The sequence below is a fragment of the Panicum virgatum genome, chromosome 7K, assembly GCF_016808335.1.
Source record: "Panicum virgatum strain AP13 chromosome 7K, P.virgatum_v5, whole genome shotgun sequence".
Classification (NCBI taxonomy): domain Eukaryota; kingdom Viridiplantae; phylum Streptophyta; class Magnoliopsida; order Poales; family Poaceae; genus Panicum; species Panicum virgatum.
In genome coordinates, this window is record NC_053142.1 from 18,062,513 (window position 1) to 18,080,637 (window position 18,125).

The window sequence follows — 18,125 nt, forward strand, 5'->3', positions numbered from 1 at the left end:
AGAGGTTGAAGACAACATTATCTGTCACCGGGTTAAGCGGTAGAACCCGGACTAAACCTAATCCGTAGTGGGCATGCAGAACAGGTTTGATACGGGTTGGTTCCATAGGTTGGAACTGGACCATGTACAGGGTGACCAGGATTTGCATTCCGGTTCCTCGCTACAGTGCAGAATAGTGCATAACAGTATCGCTTTAGTCGTATAGTATTAGTACCATTTACTGCAGCGCAGAGTTGAAAGTATTTCCGGTGAAACCATGTCAAAGGGGCTCTAACTACCTCTCCTCTCATTTTTTTCCTTCTTACCTCCATGTAGACGAGAATCTAATGTCAGCTACAAAAGTCGTAGCAAAGCATTTAAATTTTTCTTCTTCCACTAATGTTGTTGCCATCGATACGGTCTTCAAAACATAATCTTAACTATTTTAGTCAAATATATTTTCAAAACTGTTTGTAAAAATTTTCTTATTTCATCTTCAAACATCTAAAATCAATTAGAATAAAAAGTCACCAGAGTTTAAAGGGATTGAGTAAAATAGATGGGAAATAGTATGACGCCAAACGGCCAAACCATTACTTTTTGTTTCCTTTGGCATCCTGCACAATCCAAGGCGAGACAAAAATACCCCCAAACCACCGGCGATGGGAATCGAATGCCCCCAAACCACGTCGCCATTATATAATCCCGTCCCTCTCCCTCCGCCTCCTCACAATCCGCGCTCTCTGCTCCTTCCCTCCCTCGTCCTCCTCGCTCATTACATTAAGCTTGGGCGGAGAGATGAAGAACTCGGTGTCGGAGCGGAGCTTCCTCATCGAGAGCGACGAAGAGGACGCAGCCGCCGTTGAGGACGGGAAGCGCGGTGTCCATGGCGGCGAGGAGTCGGGAGATGACGGCGGCTCCGGGTCGGACTCTTCGTCGCCGTGCGACAGCCCACGGGTGGTCGCGGCGCGGTGCAGCCAGCCGAGTTCCTATACCCAGCAATGGCCGCAGAGCTACAGGTAACTGCTCCTCCTAAGTCCTACCGTAGTCTCTTCGCCTCGGTGGCGTGTGGACACGCTCCCCCTGGCTGCAGGATGCAGCTGGCTCGTCGGCCAAACGACCCCCCCCCCCCCCTCTCTCTTTTGTACTTTTTAGAATTATTACCTTTGGCTTTTCAATGTTTCTGGAAGGGCGCCGCGTGGCGCACTGCATCGTACTAAATATGTTTCTGTTGGTACCCTTTCAAGTACAATGCTCATAGAATGTAGCTGATGAGAAATTACTGCTAAATATAAGCCTTACAAAATCAGGATGATCTCCAATATTGTACTCTGATCAATAATAATATATATGTAACAGGATGAATCAATTTAAAGAAAGAGTTACACATTATGAAAGTACATATTGTAATATATCTAGTATATCAGTCTCATATTATCAATCGATATGATTTTTTAGTTATTGACATGCGGGAAACAATGCATTCAAACTATTTTAGTAATTTTTAGCAGCAATGTCTCTAAAGGGTTTCAGATCCAAAATTAGTATGAATAAAAGGAACATATCAGGTGCAAACCAACCCTTTCGTGCAAACTCCAATCTGGACCACTAGATCAACATTCAGGAGGGGGGGGGGGGGGCAGAGGGAGCGGGAGGGGGGATTTGCAAAAGTGTGATTACCACCGTGTAGATTTCATTTGTTGACAAGTTTTTTTTCTCGAACGCGCAAGAGAGCTGCGCATCATTATATTAAGAAGAAAAGGGAGGGGGTATCCCCCCAAAAAAGTTACAGCAGAAAAGGGGCTGTAACTCCCCTAATTATAACAAGTATACTGATTTGTCTTAATAAAAACAAACTAGACCGGGACTGGACCAAAACAAAACTATCTAACTGTCTCTAGGCACCAAGGCGAGGAGAAAGGATATTCCTCTAGCCCCAGCCAAGGACCACTGCTGTAGATCTTCAAGGGTGGTCGAGATGATATTAGATATACTAGGAGAAGCACCATCAAACACGCATCGATTGCAATGATTCCATAAGTTCCAGGCTCCCAGAATTATGATGGAGTTTAATCCATTAAGGACCTGACCAGTGACCAGACACCCTGCCACTTGCATTCGCCCACCATTCCTCAGAGTTTTCATCCTCAAGGTTTGGAGCCAGCACTTGTAGGCCAAATTTCAGCAGAATGGAGAACCACAGCTGGCGAGCAAATACACAAGAGACTAAAAGATGGTCAATTGTTTCCTGAGCTTGGTCACAAAGTGGGCAGGCAGCAGGATGTTGTACCCCTTTTCTTGCCAAACGGTGTGCTGTCCAGCATCTTTTGTGTGCAGCTGTCCACAAGAAGAACTTGCACTTGCTAGGGGCCCAACTTCGCCATATTCTCTCCCAAGGACCAAACTGAATAGCTCCAATGAAAAGAGCTTCATATGCAGATTTTGTGGTGTACTGTCCAGTAGTGGAGAATGTCCAAATATGAGTATCTTCAACATCTGGCTGCAACTCAACATTTGAAAGCAACTCCCATAGATTAATGTATTCAATTAGGACCTGTACTGTGAGTGCACCTCTTATGTCTGAAACCCATGTTCTATTATTGAGAGCTTGAAACACCTTTCTTTTCCTTGCTCTAGCAGCCACTGCTCTAAATAGATTCGGAAAGGACTTTTGCAAACTTTGATCCCCAAGCCATCTGTCAGTCCAAAAGCAAGTATTCTTGCCATTGCCCACTTCTGAAATGATGGCAGCTGCAAAGAAGGCTTTAACTTGTGGCGAAGAATTGATAGGAAAGAAGGCCCATGGTTTTTCAGGCTCAGTTTTTTTGTAGCCACAAGCACCTCAGTCGTAGGGCCCAACCCAACCTCTGTAGATCCGAGATTCCTAATCCTCCCAGTTCAGGTGGTCGAGTAACTTTGGGCCAAGCAATTAGACAGTGACCACCTCTCGTATCTTTCCTGCCTTTCCACAAAAAGCCCCTTCTAATTTTGTCGATGGCCTGCAGTGTCACAATTGGGAGATCCAGGGCCAACACAAGATAAATTAACATGGAAGTGAGCACATACTGCACCAGGACACTTCTTCCAGCTTTTGTGAGCAGGTCGGCCTTCCAACTAGGTAGTCTGTCTGCAATTTTCTCTATGATGGGCTGAGCCTGGGCCTTGGTGAGCTTATGTGGTGAGAGTGGTACTCCAAGATACTTGCACGGGAACTCTGAAATCTGACAAGGAAGATGAGTCTGCAATAAAGTTCTGTGTTCCTCCAAGCAGTGTATGGGTACAACAGTACTCTTCTGCACATTTGTTTTCAGTCCTGACGCTTCTCCAAACAGCTGCAAGATGTCCAAAATGGCCCTGATATCACTAGATAAAGGCTGAAGAAAGATAACTACATCATCCGCATATAGGGAGATATGGTTTTGTAGATTTCTTTTGGCTAAAGGTTCTAGGAGTCCCTCCTCAGAAGCCTTTTTCCCTAGGTAGCACAGGACATCCATGACAAGAACGAAAAGCATCGGGGACAAAGGGTCACCTTGTCTGAGACCCCGCCGATGCACAATCTTTTCCCCTAGGGATCCATTCAGCAGCACCTGTGTGGAGGAAGTAGCCAAAAGCCTACTAATAATATCCCGCCAAATAGGACCGAAACCCAAATTTTGTAGTACTTCCAGTAAGAAGGGCCAGGACACTGTGTCAAAAGCCTTGGTGATGTCGAGCTTTAGTAGAAAGCGAGCTTGTTTTTGCTGGTGCAGAAATTTAGTTGTATGCGGAACTAACAAGAAATTGTCAAGAATAAACTGACCTTTAATAAAAGCACTCTGATTTGGTGAAACCAATTGGTCCAGTCGACCAGCAAGCCTATTTGCAAGGAGTTTTGTGATGAGCTTTGCGAAAGAATGGACCAAACTGATTGGTCTGAAATCTCTGATGCTTGCAGCATCTTCCTTTTTTGGGAGGAGAGTAATGTAAGCAGAGTTAAGCAACTCGAAATTGCACAGCTTCCTACTCCATACAGCTGATACTGCCGCCATGATCTCAGGTTTAATAATCGGCCAACAAGTCTTGTAAAACTTCCCTGTGAATCCATCGGGGCCAGGAGCTTTGTCTGTAGGCAAAGATTGAATTGTTTTCCACACTTCCTCATCAGTGAAGGGAACCTCCAAATCAGCAAGATCAATTCTTGGTAGATTTAATTCTTCTAGGTTAACAGTAGCCTCTCGGTCTAGGCATTCCCCCAGCAGGCTGCTATAGAAGTTAAAAATGTTCTGCTCCTTCTCCTCATGCTTTGTCATGCTTAAGTTTATCTCAGTTGATGCAGTTGCACAAATTTTTTAACTTCACATCTTTTTCTTCATATGCGTGCAACTGCAAAAGTGTGATTAAATTCTCCTCTTGTACGAGCAGGCAGTCTATTGACATGTACAGTAGCGTGCACTCGCCCAACCTGAGCTTCCTGGGTACGCCATCACTGAGCCGTTTGTCCAACTCCTTGCTGACAAACTCATTTCGAGGGAAGTCACCAGAGATCATCTCAAGCCTAATCAAGCCTCTCCTGCCAACGAGCACCACTTTTACCAGCGATGACCAGCAGCAGCAGCAACAAGGGCATTCGGAAGAGCTCCCATTACCGCCCACCAACAAGGAAGGCATCATCTCTGGAGAGGATCCCTGAGGACCACAGGCCTATGGTTGGGGGACATGAGGTGGGTCCCTACCGGCAGTGCTCCTATTTTCAAGGGGTCATGAATGGTAAGTAGTCTTACAAAGTTTGTTGAATTCGATATTGATTTATGAGCTATGTATGGTTGTTAAGATTAAAACCGAAGCTATATTGGTGGATTTGTGATAATAATATGTAACTGTATCACTTGTTACTTGATGCGTATATAAGTGCAGGGTGGATTTGTGATAATAATAGGATATGGCAACCTACTGTGATGATATTTATGTGAACATGATGTCATGCCACCATCAGAAAAAAGTGGAAACACGATAAGGAAATTAGAGAACTTATCAGGTCACAGTTTTCAATAAGAAAAAAACCATGCTACTCACCACTAGCAATCTTGCGCATGGGATATATACCATGGAGTCAAGTAATTCAACCTTTTCTTTTGCAAGGAGACCTTTTTACTTGTCTAACCATTTTAACTACCAAATGGAGTTTATCTAACCTTGTGGATGTGCAAAAGTCCATGGTAAAAAGATCATAAGATCTTGTGTAAAGCCATCCAAACTTCACTAGATTTTACTATGAGTTGCGCCCTGAGCTGTCATGTTAGTTTGGGATTATTCATATCATAGAGGATTCAACCACTATTTTAGGATGATCCCTTAAGGTTTGTATCATGGCCACACAAATATGGCAGAAATGGAAACGTTGCTATCATGGTGCTGCTATTCCATGAGAACAGACAACTGAGGATGGGATCTGAATCATTAGTATCTAGTTCACCATCTTTACATATTCACAATATTATCTCATAGTTATTTTATTAACCTGGGTGCATTCTCCAGGAACTTACATCTCGGTATAGTAATGCCCACCTTATATGGTACACTAATGTTGCTCAAGAAGGACAACAAATATGGTGCACTGTCAATTAATTCATCAGCCAAACGTTTTTGAGGAAATATGACTGTTCAATTAACTAGGTTTAACAAAGCAGAGTAGTCAGTTGTGTTTATTGGGTACATCTGGTCTATGATGGCATTCCAAACAACAGTTCCTTTGATTTTTTTCTTTCTTGGTCTATATATAACATATATAATTAGAAATCACATGGTTGGTGCGTCAATACAGTCAAGTGACAGGAACATGTGTCATGGACAACTGGCTCTAATTGTACTCAGGCATATGGATTTAGATCTAACTTGGTCGAGTTAAATGAGAAAACTTGTCCTAATCAAATCACAGTATATGGCTTATACTCAGAAACATGTTCGCGTTTACTCATGTGGATGAGATATATTCCTCGATCATGGGAGTTCTTATTCTGACACATTAAAGCTCCACACTTTTTTAAGTATCCACTCTCCCCTTAACAGTTACAAGTGAAGTTGTTGTTTCCGAAATATTTGAAACTGACCTCAGTTAGTTTCTTCTGTGCATTTTAGGGGGAAAAACTCAGTAGAATTTAGTTCTGCAGCTTCAGTTCGTCTATTACATCTCAAGTATCAGATAAATCAGTTAATCTAGTAGAGAATGGCGAATTTTCTCCTCTCAGTAAGAAAACTACATAATAGAGTTATCAATCTTAACTGTAACATTTTTCATTTATGAAAGACAAAGGCTTTAGCTCAATTACTTGTTTGGAATATGCAGGAGTGAATGTCTTATGTGGTATGGGTATCCTGTCAACACCTTATGCTGTCAAGCAAGGTGGCTGGCTTGGACTAGTTATACTAGCGGTGCTGGGTGCATTAGCATGGTACACGGGCATACTTCTGCGGCGTTGCCTGGACAGTAAGGAAGGCCTTGAGACCTACCCAGACATCGGACATGCCGCCTTTGGCACTGCTGGTCGTATCATCATCTCGGTATAGTAATGCCCATCTGTTATTCAGTTTTGTATTATTTACACCATATAGTCCAATGGAGGGCTGTCTTGTGCTAACTATTCTGCTTTTATGCCTTTGCAATCTGCAGATAATCCTGTATATGGAACTATATGTAAGTACTTCAGTCCACCTTCTGGTTTGGTTCACTCCTAACACAAAACATGTCTGATATATTTGTGATTTCTCTGCTAGATAGTGTATGCCATAAAAGAAATCTATTCTCATTGCAAAAAATTATACATATTCTGATCATGACGGTGATACGGCCAACATGTGCATAAACTGCCTGATCTTTCAATTAGCCTACTCTCTAAAATACAGCTGTCCATTAAAACAAATTGGCGTTATATGAACATCTAATTATATGCTAATTGGTCCTAGTACTTTGTTGCAGGCATGTTGCATTGAGTATTTGATATTAGAGAGCGACAACTTGTCAAAGTTGTTCCCCAACGCGCACCTGACCATAGGTAGCTTGACTTTGGATTCGCATGTGCTATTTGCCATCCTCACTGCTCTTATCGTTATGCCTACCACTTGGCTTCGCGATCTCAGCTGCCTCAGCTTCGTTTCAGGTACCAACTCACTTGTTGCCTCCATTGTTTATCTCACCAAATACATTTGCCTTTTTCTTAGTTTCCTGTACCATGTCAAACTTGCGCGAGATTTCATATTGCAATTGTGCTTCTAGCTGGTGGATTCATCGCATCTATCGTTATTGTCTCCTGCCTGTTCTGGGTTGGACTTGTTGATCACGTTGGTACAGTCAAGAGTGAAGGGACAGCACTGAACCTTCCTGGAATTCCCATTGCCATTGGGTTGTATGGGTACTGCTACTCTGGCCATGGGGTGTTCCCTAACATCTACTCTTCTCTGAAGCAACGCAACCAGTTCCCTGCTGTTCTTTTCACCTGGTAAAAACAATCACGTACAAGCTGCAAGTTGTTCTCAGTTTTTCATGATCTAATGCTTTGGTTTATGTTCATTGTCAGCATTGCTCTGTCTACTGTTCTGTTTGCTGGTGCTGCAATCATGGGATACATTATGTTTGGTGAATCTACAGAGTCCCAATTCACTCTGAATTTACCCCCAAACCTTGTGGCTTCCAAGATTGCTGTCTGGACTACGGTAATTGTTCTTTTCTGAAGACTAGATTAGAAAAGGAAAATTTGGCTTCTAGCATAAGTTCACTTATTGCATTTGATGGAGCATAATCAAGCTAAGTCAAGTCACATTATTATAAATAATAAAAAGCTGTTATGTGTCAAATTATATCCTTCTGACATTATGTGCCTTTTGTTTTTCATGCAGGTTACAAATCCAATAACTAAATATCCTTGCCAATTATTTCAGCTGTCCATACACAATTGTTTCCTGTAGTTAACAATTATTCTTGCTATAATTCTCTTCACCCAAGCAATGCCGGTATCAGCTTCAAACTGCCAATCTACTTTTGATGAACAAATTTAGCTTAATGTTTACCCTATCTTGTTCAATAGTTTTAACATGGATCAGATGCTCTGTCCTTAACTAATACCCACATATGCACTAACCATGACTCCTCTGGCTCTGAGTTTGGAGGAATTGCTACCTCCGAATCAGCAGACATACCCAAACATAGTAATGCTTAGATCAGCGCTGGTGGTATCTTCCCTTATTGTTGCTCTATCTGTTCCTTTTTTTGGTAAGTTTGTGCTTGTTTGTCCATAATTGCTGTTTCTTCTCATTTTCTGAGTACATTCTAGTAAGACGTTGGTATAGCATAAAATTTGCCTATTTAACTTCAAACCTATTTCCTCTTTTATTCTGTTTCTGACTCTCTGCTTTAATGGTTGTTGAGCCTTTTCAGGACTTGTCATGTCCCTGGTGGGATCCTTCCCCACTATGTTTGTGGTAGGTTCACCTTCAAATTTTATGGAGCCTTTGCTTGCATATAATTGTTCCTAATTTGTAATTGTTGTAGGCCTATATTCTACCATGTGCCTGCTTTTTGGCTATCCTTAGGAGTAAAGTGACCTGGTATCAGGTAAATGATGTTTTTACTTCTGCAATAACTATGTATTTTGCTTAAACCATCTATTTAATTCAAATCACAAGAGCACTAAACTTCATTTCTATCAATTTCTAAATGGTTTTTCTAGTTTGAACACTTTTGTATTTACTCTCCAAACATTGCAGTAAGAACTTTTCACTTGTATGCAGTTTTTTGAATCATGTTCCATGTATTGTTGATCCAACTACCCAAATAGAAATAATTACTCAGACTTACATAGTAGCATATGTGGATTATAATGAACGGTATCAATGTGTAGGTACTACTGTGTGTGTTCATCATTGCTGTCGGACTCTGCTGTGCTGGTGTTGGCACATACTCATCTCTTTCTAAGATAATACAAAAGTACCATTGAATTTCGCACTAGAATTATCAGGTGTCGGTGTCCATGTATTTAAGTACTAGTTTTTGTGTGGGCTTGGTGTAAAATTGTTGTTCCCATGAAACAAGTTGGAGAAAATGGATACAGTTAGGCAGGTTGTACTACCGAAGGAGTGTTTTATCTGAGGTGGTTCTGATGGTAGGGTCTGGCAGGTTGTACCTACCTTCTTGTATCATTTTTGCTAGTATCCTGAGGAGTATATTTTTCAGGAGCGATGTTTTCATATCATCTTTCCTAGCAACGGAGCGATGAGTATCTTCAAATGTAATTTGCTGATTCTGTTTGGTACTAAATGACAATGTCTGGGGAGATGAAACCAGATGTCGGAGATGGGAGATTTTTAGATTATGGAAAAAGTTCTAGACTTAATCATTACAGCCAAAAAAGTTACAGCGAATTCTTAGACTCTAAAGCTCAAATGAGGGATTTCACAAATACAAGAAAGAAAGTTATAAAACAAAGAAAGGTAAAAGACTAAACTTAAATTTTCTTCTTAGGTCCCGCTTCAACGTATTCACGCAACATCAATCTATCACATCTCTTATCCGCTTAGAAATTTGATATCCGGATTATCTGTTGTTTGCTAAATCTTTCACGTAAATCTCCGCCTAGCAATGGATATGAGGAGATATTGACATCGCCTCCAAGGAGATTGTGGCATCAAGAGGTGGCATCAATGTCGACACTAGCGTAATGCCAGACAAGAATTTTCTCAAACACCTTCATATAGCATCCGGTGTTAAGATGGACCTGCAGTAGGGTAGCGTATTGGCAAAGCCTCCAACAAAGAAAGTGGCGCAACAAGCATCGCCATTACTGGCTATTTGGTACGGGATTTCTCCCTATGCTATCCGAAGCCCCATCGAGGCACGCCTGTGCTAGATGGCTGGACCTGACCCTTGAGTGGCGTTCCCACCAAGAGCGCCCTTGCCAGTAGTCCATCTCCCGAGGGCTGAGCCACGGCGACACCAGCACTAGTGAGCTCGGCGATGCCTTGGAGATGGGAGATGAAACTGCAAAGGCATATCTATGTCTTCCATCTGTGCCTAGCCCACGCTGGCACCTCCGGTAGGCCCCGTGGTGATCGTAACATTTCTCCCATCCTCCAGAAGCATGTCCTCAAGGCTCTATCGCATTGGATTCATGCGTGCCGGCTCAGATGTGTTACTCACCGACGCAAGCGTGCACGCAACACAACATTTTGACATGGCAGGAAACGATGGTTCTCCATGGGTGTCACGGCCGTTGATGCTATTGAAGGCGTGCCATGGAACGGCTTGAGGAGCCCCACGTGAAAGACGTCGTGCACACGAGCGCCCTCAGCTAGAAGATGCGGGTAGGTCACCACGGCATCAAGGCAACCCGATTGGCCACCTAGTACCCCTTGGGTGCTCAACCGAGGGCACTTGGCGATGGAGGAGATGTAGCCAAACCCAACATCCCACATTGAACTCGAGCTCCAGATGATGATGAGCGTCGTAGTACCTTTTGGTGTACTGATGTGATTCGAGGAAATGTTGATCAGTCGAGGCTAGTCTAATCTAGTTGGTAGTCTAGTTGTCTTGTCTAAATCATCTGATACTTAGAATGTATATATACTAAAAAGATGGTTTTGACGGTCCTTAAGTCATAAAATCAATCATCAACACTTGCAGCTTTTCATAACATTCCAATCGCCGAACTTAGTTATAGGGCTTATTTCTAATTGATTCCACAAGTTTTGGTGGATTGTGATCTGCAGGCACCCGCAGATGAAATATGGAGGACAACAAGTGAAAGTAGAAGAAATGCACAGAAGATTTTGTCCTACGTCTCACTTACAAGAAGGATCCACAAACCAGAGCAAACAGACGCACCCAGGCACAAGCACCTATCAGCCACCTATCAGCCAGCTAGGGAAGGCAGAGCTGGGGATGTGTGACCTGGGGGTCGGCTGACCCCTAAGGTCTCCCGACCCTGGATGGGCTCTCGTCCAGATTCATTTCGATGAGGAGTAGCACCTACTCAACCTCAAGTCCTGGGGATATGGTTTCCTTATTATTTTTGGTGGGAACTGACCTCCTCAAGCTATAAAGGGGACCTCCCTCATGCCTCACAACACACAATACATTTGAGGAGAATAGAAGTGGGGCTCCACAAACTTGTATCTTTAGCTTAGAAGTGTGTGAGGAGGAAGTAAGGAGAAGAGCCACACTTGTCGGCATCTCTTTGGCCTTGTACCTCGACGGATACGATTCACTTGGAGTAAGTATTTGAGTTCATCTATTTGTGAGGTCTAGGTGAAGTTATCCTCTTGTTATTATTCGTATATGGGTTCATTGTCTGTTCTTGCAACGGATACTCTAGTAGAGAGCCCTTGATAAAGACGGGTTAACCCTAATTGCTGCTAGAGTAGTAGTTGACGACATAGACATGGTGTATAGACCTTAGATTACCTTTGTTTGTTTTGAGTCCCACGGTGTTAATAGCTGGATGGCAAGTGGCGACAGCCCTGTCCGTCTGCTACGGAGACAGTCTTCGTGGTTGGGGCATTCCCTACGTTTGGTTTCGTAATAGAGCTAATTGCCGGAATCGCTTGGTAGACTAGGTGAGCGCTAGTGCCCGAAGTAAACGAGTGAGAAACCTGAGTTTATCTTTCTTCGATCCTTCCCCTTAGACAGAACCACACTACCCAAAGGCCATCCTATCTTCTCTCTTCTCTCCTTTCTCTAGGTAAACTAGCTAAGAGATTGTCACACCTCCGTTCCTCGTGGAAATACGATACCCTGAATACTCATAGGTGATGTGCTACAACGGTATTTCTGTGCACTTGCGGACTTCTCTGTACGAGTTAAGAAATACCAACAAGCATTTCTGGCGCCGTTGACAGAGACAGAAACTAATAGCGATGTTAAGAAGTGTCAACAGATGGTCAATTGTAAATTACACTAGAGAATAAGTAGGCAAACAATAAAGAATAAGACTCAACCATGGTTGTTGGTCCAACACATACATATCTCACTCAACAAGTATCCTTAAGAAAGTGGTAAAACACTAAGCTATAGATACAAGTTACGAGAGATTTGTAATGGATTAGAAACCTGAAGGAGTATATTATGAATCAGATATTAGTCGTAGATATTAGTCATTCTATGTCTAATTGGATGACTAACCGTGATATGCCTCATAGAATTTATGTGTTGCATAGAATGTTGCAAATGAGGCCCTATTCAACCAAAACCAATAAGCAATGTTTTGCATAAAGAATGATCTACACTAATTCTCAAATGGTGGAATAGGAGCTGCAACATAACAATGGATAATGCCTCCGAAGAATACACATGCCACCAAGGTCTTTTGCACAAGTGCCATGAGGTAGGTGTGTTTTGAGAATGGGTCGATAACCATGAAGATATACGGACTTTCCATGGACCTAAGTAAGCTCCTCGATCATGTCCAGAAGGTCAACATACTTACAGCACATGCGGCGTCAGAGCTGGAGCCATCACTGGAAGGATACTTTAGAAGGTTATGGAGGGAGGTAGGTGCATAGTTTGCTGTTCCCACAAAAATAGAATCTATTAAAAGAGAGTGTATCCACTGTGTCGACTTCTCCTCATACATGCATGCTACATTCCCTAGACCGAAAGGTATTCATAGTAATGGAAATTGAAATGTATTCGAGTGGAAGCTCGAAGGTATTCGTAACAAAGGGCGACATGAAGCCCACTCACAAGGGAAGCTGAAGGGGTTAGTAAATAATGAAAATAGAAGGGGTAAAGGATATTCACAGCATGAAGGAAAGTACGGTCACCACAGGGCCGAGCCCTAGGTATAGCCGAGGGGCTACTTTTCAAGAACGAACAAAGGTGCTAAGAGGGCGCCTTGATGTGCCATCTCCAAGATTAAGAAAGTAGAGTGGCGCTTCACTTCTTCTATAGCTGCTTAATCCGTACCTCGACGCGCCGACGAGCTTGAAGGATTTTCCAAATTACAAACAAGTTGAAGTTTACACAATTGCACAACAAACTATTACAATTCCAATCAGAGTTTACATGAACAACATTATTACAAACCAATCACTAATTTTCAAACACAAACAATCCACCTCTTCTACATGCTCTTTTACAACATCAGAAATAATGTCTTGGGTGAGACGCTGGTAAGAGTCCTCAGTTACAAGTGCTAGAGCCGAAGGAGATGCAAGGTCAAGATGAAGAATTGTCGGAAGTCTCAGTTAGTATGATGAGGACATCAATAGAAATGATACATCCACAACTACACAAGTACCAACTTCTAGTCCTATTACTCCTGCCCGTGCTCGTCAACTCAACTATCAGGTGATTTCATTCTCTATTTCCTGTCTATCTTATTTATACAATACATAAATGGGTGCACTCTTTCCTTAGGAACAATGGAGTGGAGAAAAGGGGAAAGGGATCGCGTGGGCTGGATTCGGACTGCAGGACAGCAACAACTTGTAATGGCTGCCACGACTTCATATGAACTCCGTTTTGGGCTTGCAAGCACATCATGGAAAGCTTATCAAGTCTACTTTAAATAGTTCCATCTTAACCTCCTTACCTATTAGGAGTCATCTGCAACCATCAATTTAGTATGGATACCTTTTTCTATCCATGGTAGACTGTACAGAATGCGAGAACAGTTCTGTACACAGCGAATCTCACGACAATTGGTGTGCTCAACCAACGCTTTGGCATCAACGCACCAATCATGTTCAAAGCTCGAAAAGAAATCTTGGGATTGGACATTTCATACGTCATATTTATGAATCTTATACAGCTAGAAATCTTTAAATGAGGTCTTAGAAAATTCATGGTGAATTTTTTTCCAAATACTCCTAGACATAAAAGAGTTTCATGGTTCATCAGCATAGGCATAATACCTTGGTCCGCAACGAGCGTCAACACCTACCGAGGGATACCCCGAGGTAGTAGATTTGTAGGTGGGGTGTCGCCGAGATCACGAACTTGAAATTGCAAGCAACACAACGTCTAGACAGGTGACGGCGAGTTGCGTAATACCCTACATCCTGTTTGCTGGTTTATATTGCCTGAAGTGTTGTTTGTGCTCTAGGACAGAAGATTCCAGAGTTTTATATATCATCCATACTGTGGTCTGCCATGCTTCATCTATAATAGAGGATCACAACAGCTGATGCCACTCATCCAGAAAATCGGAGAAGTCTTCCCAGGGATAGTAACGCTGGCTAAAACTCAAGGAATACCTCTAGTGCCACTCCGACCACTCCCGGACAAAAATCGCCCTTAATAAGCATATCCCAACAAAGAGTTACTTTGGAGAAGATTTTTCGGATTTTGGCTCGCAAGGCGCTAAGGGCAAGTACATTGGAGTTGTCTACATGCAATGACACGTCATCTTAGACGACTTAACAAACAACCTCTACAATGGATCACCTTTTTAGTTGTCTCATAGTAGTACCATCTCTCTTACTTTATGTAATGCAGAAAGAAATTTTATGAGTACCATGACAACAACTCATATAATAGTGAGGAAGCAGCCTCACAGTCATTAATTTTAGGTTATGAGACGGTTATTTCGCGAAACAATTGCTTTGTTCTGTCACCTCCCCTCTTTCCTCCACATCATCAAAAATCCTACATGGAACTGCATGAGACAACATATGAGACCGTTGTCGTGTAACAATAAACTTGCCCTAAGCCTAACATGCAGGAGGCCATCTTCTGGCAGAACTTACCTAGATGACCATAAAGCAGGATAAGAACAATAAAATGTTTAAACAAAATTAGGGCACGGTAATAACACAAAAGCAAGTCCAGTCTTCTTCTCATTAGAATGACATTAGCTGGTTCCAGTTATGCCGAGGGCAAAGGGCAAAACGTACGGGTGTCCCGGAAGGGGAAAGGCATCATTATATCATTGGCAACTCAAGATTTTTTTCTTCTAGAAAAAAACAATAGATTTTTTCCTTTAATGTGTAAACAGAGGGTACAAGGTGACGTTGGGCAAAGCATATGGATGTCCCTCGATGGACAAGTGAGGCAGCATATATATGGAGGGAAACCTTTACAAGGTATTGGCGGAGACACCCAAAGGACCAAAAAAACAAAAACAAAAGCTCTCCTCTTAAGAGAACTGTTGCGAGGACGCAAAGGTCTGCCCGAACCCCCAATTGGCCGGGACGATGTTGAGGAAGGTCTTGGTCTGGCCATCGCTGCTAGTGACCTGGAACGACAGGCTCTGCCCGTTGAGGTACGCGTTGGACTGCCAGTTGACACCCCAGTTCCTGGACATGGCTATCCACCCCGTTCGCGAGCCCTTGATCGACACCGACTGGATGGACCCGCAGCCGCCAACGTTAGAGATCAGCACCAGCTCGAAGTAGTCTCGACCGTTGATGGTGAACCTGACCCCGCCTTGCTTCACACAAGGAACCCTGCACACGTACGTAGGTCCTCAGCATATATCTGAGATCACTAACAATCGGTCGATCACAGATTTAAATCATATGCATGAAAACTTCGGGTGGAAATTAAACCGCTCGGCATTTCTCAGATGTGGAATCGGGTAGGTGTTTGTCGGCACTTAGCTTGCTAGTAAATACCTTTGGTAGATCACGGGCACGATGCCACCGCGGTAGATGCCAATCTTGAGCCAGGCGGGTTCGGCCATGTCGAAGTGCTGGCGGGGCGGGTTACACCAGCCGCCGTTATCATTCGGCAGGGCGTAGTTGGGAGGGCACAGGTTGGTGGCGGTGATGGTCACCGATGTGCCACTTATGCAGAACCGCGGGTCCGCCTGGTAGTCGCAGGTGATCCGGTAGCACTGCCCACACGAGGCGCCATCGTTGAACAGCGCTGTGCTCAGCGCCGCCGTGTTCGTGCCGTAGCCCGTGGAGTACAGGTTGCCGTACCCACAAGCGCCTCCTGCATCACCAGTTCGCTTATTTGTGCTACAAGCAAAAGTTGAAAGAAATTTAGCAGTTAGCAGCTAAGCTTCTCTTACCCATCGTTCCTGAAGCGTCGCTACCGCCATAAAAAGTGGCGAACGCCTTGTTCAAGCCGGACGCCGAGAAGCACGCGGCTTCCTTCCAAAGGAGGCTTGTGGTCGCGAGCAACGTGAGGAGAATGCAAGGCAATGATCTGCTAGTTCCCTCCATGCCAGTGTGGGCTGAACAACGCTAGCTAATGGCCAAACGTCTAGGAGGCACCGTCGTTTAAGTAGGGATGGGTTCATCAGGATGCTGGCGTTTCTGGATTGGATCAGAGAGCACGTAGGCAATGCAGTCACCCGGCAGAGGCCGTGCGTGCATGTGGGCGCGCATGCAGGCCTGCAAGCTATCCGGCAGCTGACACTGACACGAGCTAGCAATCAGTCGCTACATTATTGGTCTGGATCCGTCGGCCGCGTGGGAGATTCGGGCTAAGCCTCGAGAGCCCATGTTCTCGTCAATAAACTGTTGGGGTGTCTCTGACGTGTGTCGGGTCCGGAAGCCAGATGTTCAAGCACCCATCTGTCGGCGCTATGTGCAGTGTAGATCTGAACCTGCGCATTTCCTTGCGCATCGTGAATTCGGTACTAGTTTTGTCGGTGCTCACAATAAAAGTACTTTTTTAAGTTTTTAACGTGCTTTTTGAAGAAAAAACTGTGGGGAGATCTCCACATTATCAAAAAACCTTTTATATTAAATAGTTACAAAATATATGAGAGAACTTACAACATGTTTAACTGAAAGCATCTAGCCAGAAACAAAAGTCTGACAGCAAGTCTGCCTTAAATCTATTCCCCTTCCACCCCCGCGTCGCCCTCCCGCATGGGCGACCCGGGCGGCCGCCCCAATCTTCGGCGCCGTAGGCCTCCTCCGCTCCCATCCTCCTCGTCGCCGCCGGAGGGGTCCGCCGGGAAGCCCCGCGCCGCCCTAAGAAGGCGGCGGCGAGGCCTTCGTCTCTGGCAGGCACGTGCCTCTCCGTGCGGGAAGCGGTTCACGGCGGCCGAGCAATGCCGTGGCGCAACGAGGCCGGCGGCCGAGCAATGCCGTGGCGCAACGAGGCCAGCGGCCGGCGTTTCTGGAGCTCCGGCGGCCGGATCCGCGCATCCCGCGGCCGGATCTGCGGAGTGGCGGCAGCCCGCAGTGGAGGGCGTCGATGGTGGCGGCGGCTTGCAGCGGCGCTACCAGGCGGCGTTTGCGGTAGCGGCGGCGCGCAGGCAGTGTGTTGGGACGGCCGGGTCAACGACGGTGGCAGCGGCCTGCAGCAGCAGTCCCCGGCGATGGTCGGCCGCGGCGGCCAAGCAACGAGCGCAGCAGCTAAAGGCGACGGGTGCGACGGCCGGGGCTGCTCTACGGCGTATTGTAGGCCCGCATGGACGCCCGGCGTCGACGATGGCCGCCAGATGACCGAATTCGGGCCCTCCGCGGTCGGATCTGGGGCGACGTTGGCGGCTTCGACGGTGTTGGTTACCTGCAGCGGCATATGTCAGGCTGGTAACGGACATCGTGCCGGAGTACCCTGGCTTGTGCCCGCCTCCGGTGGTGTCAGGTTGTTCGCGGGGCGCCGGGCGATGCCACTTCGCGGTGCGGGCTGGCATCGGACGCCTTCATCGACGCGTGTGAAGACTACAGTGGCCGGTGAGGGCCTCAGTGACTCGCGAGCGGCTGCGGCGGTAGGAAGACAGTCTGCGCGAGGTGCGAGGAGGCACGACCATTGGCGCCGCCCCTAGAAAGCCTTCCACGGTCGTGATCCTGGGCGTGTCAGGTGGGGTACATGTTGTCGTACGGATGGGATGCTATGGGCGAAAGCCTTTGCCTGTATTGCTGGCAGCGATGACGGCGGCGCCTTAGGGTGTCGTTTTCCCTGTTGGGGCGTCATCTTGTATCTCCATCCCTGCGACACGGGTTCTCTGGGTGAAAACCCTGTCCAGTTCTCTGGACGAGCGACGGCGGCGTCACTAGCGTCGTCCCCTCGGTGGAGGCGTCGTCTCTTGAGACCCAACTCTGCTCTGGCATTGCTGGTGATGACGGCTCTTGGATGGCCCCTTTCGGTGGTGGTGTCGAGCGGTCTTGTGCAGGTTGGCGAGCTTCATGGGGGTTGCAAAGCTCACGCGGTGGCGTTCGCTCCTCTGGTGGCGGTCAGGGGTTCTCTCACTTTGTCGGTGTGACTGCTGGCAGTG

The 18,125-nt window shown here is 45.4% G+C and overlaps 1 protein-coding gene and 1 pseudogene across 1 annotated transcript; one reads left to right on the forward strand and one right to left on the reverse strand.

Moving 5' to 3' along the window:
* Window positions 1-273: 273 nt before the first annotated feature.
* LOC120640417 lies at window positions 274-9,243 on the forward strand (annotated as a pseudogene).
* A 5,647-nt stretch (window positions 9,244-14,890) lies between these two features.
* On the reverse strand, window positions 14,891-16,254 carry LOC120640419 (expansin-A1). Its single transcript, XM_039916241.1, has 3 exons — window positions 15,963-16,254; window positions 15,562-15,883; window positions 14,891-15,393 (listed from the first exon to the last, which is right to left on the reverse strand). The coding sequence occupies exons 1-3, from the start codon at window positions 16,114-16,116 to the stop codon at window positions 15,084-15,086; spliced, it is 786 nt and encodes a 261-aa protein (XP_039772175.1). The 5' UTR covers window positions 16,117-16,254; the 3' UTR covers window positions 14,891-15,083.
* Between the last annotated feature and the right edge of the window lie 1,871 nt (window positions 16,255-18,125).

Coding starts and splice junctions, on each gene's coding strand:
- LOC120640419 (XM_039916241.1), bottom strand. CDS start 16,116: ATGGAGGGAACTAGCAGATCATTGCCTTGCATTCTCCTCACGTTGCTC. Junction 15,884..15,962: donor CGACGCTTCAGGAACGATGG/GTAAGAGAAGCT, acceptor CTGGTGATGCAG/GAGGCGCTTGTGGGTACGGC. Junction 15,394..15,561: donor GTGCCCGTGATCTACCAAAG/GTATTTACTAGC, acceptor GTACGTGTGCAG/GGTTCCTTGTGTGAAGCAAG.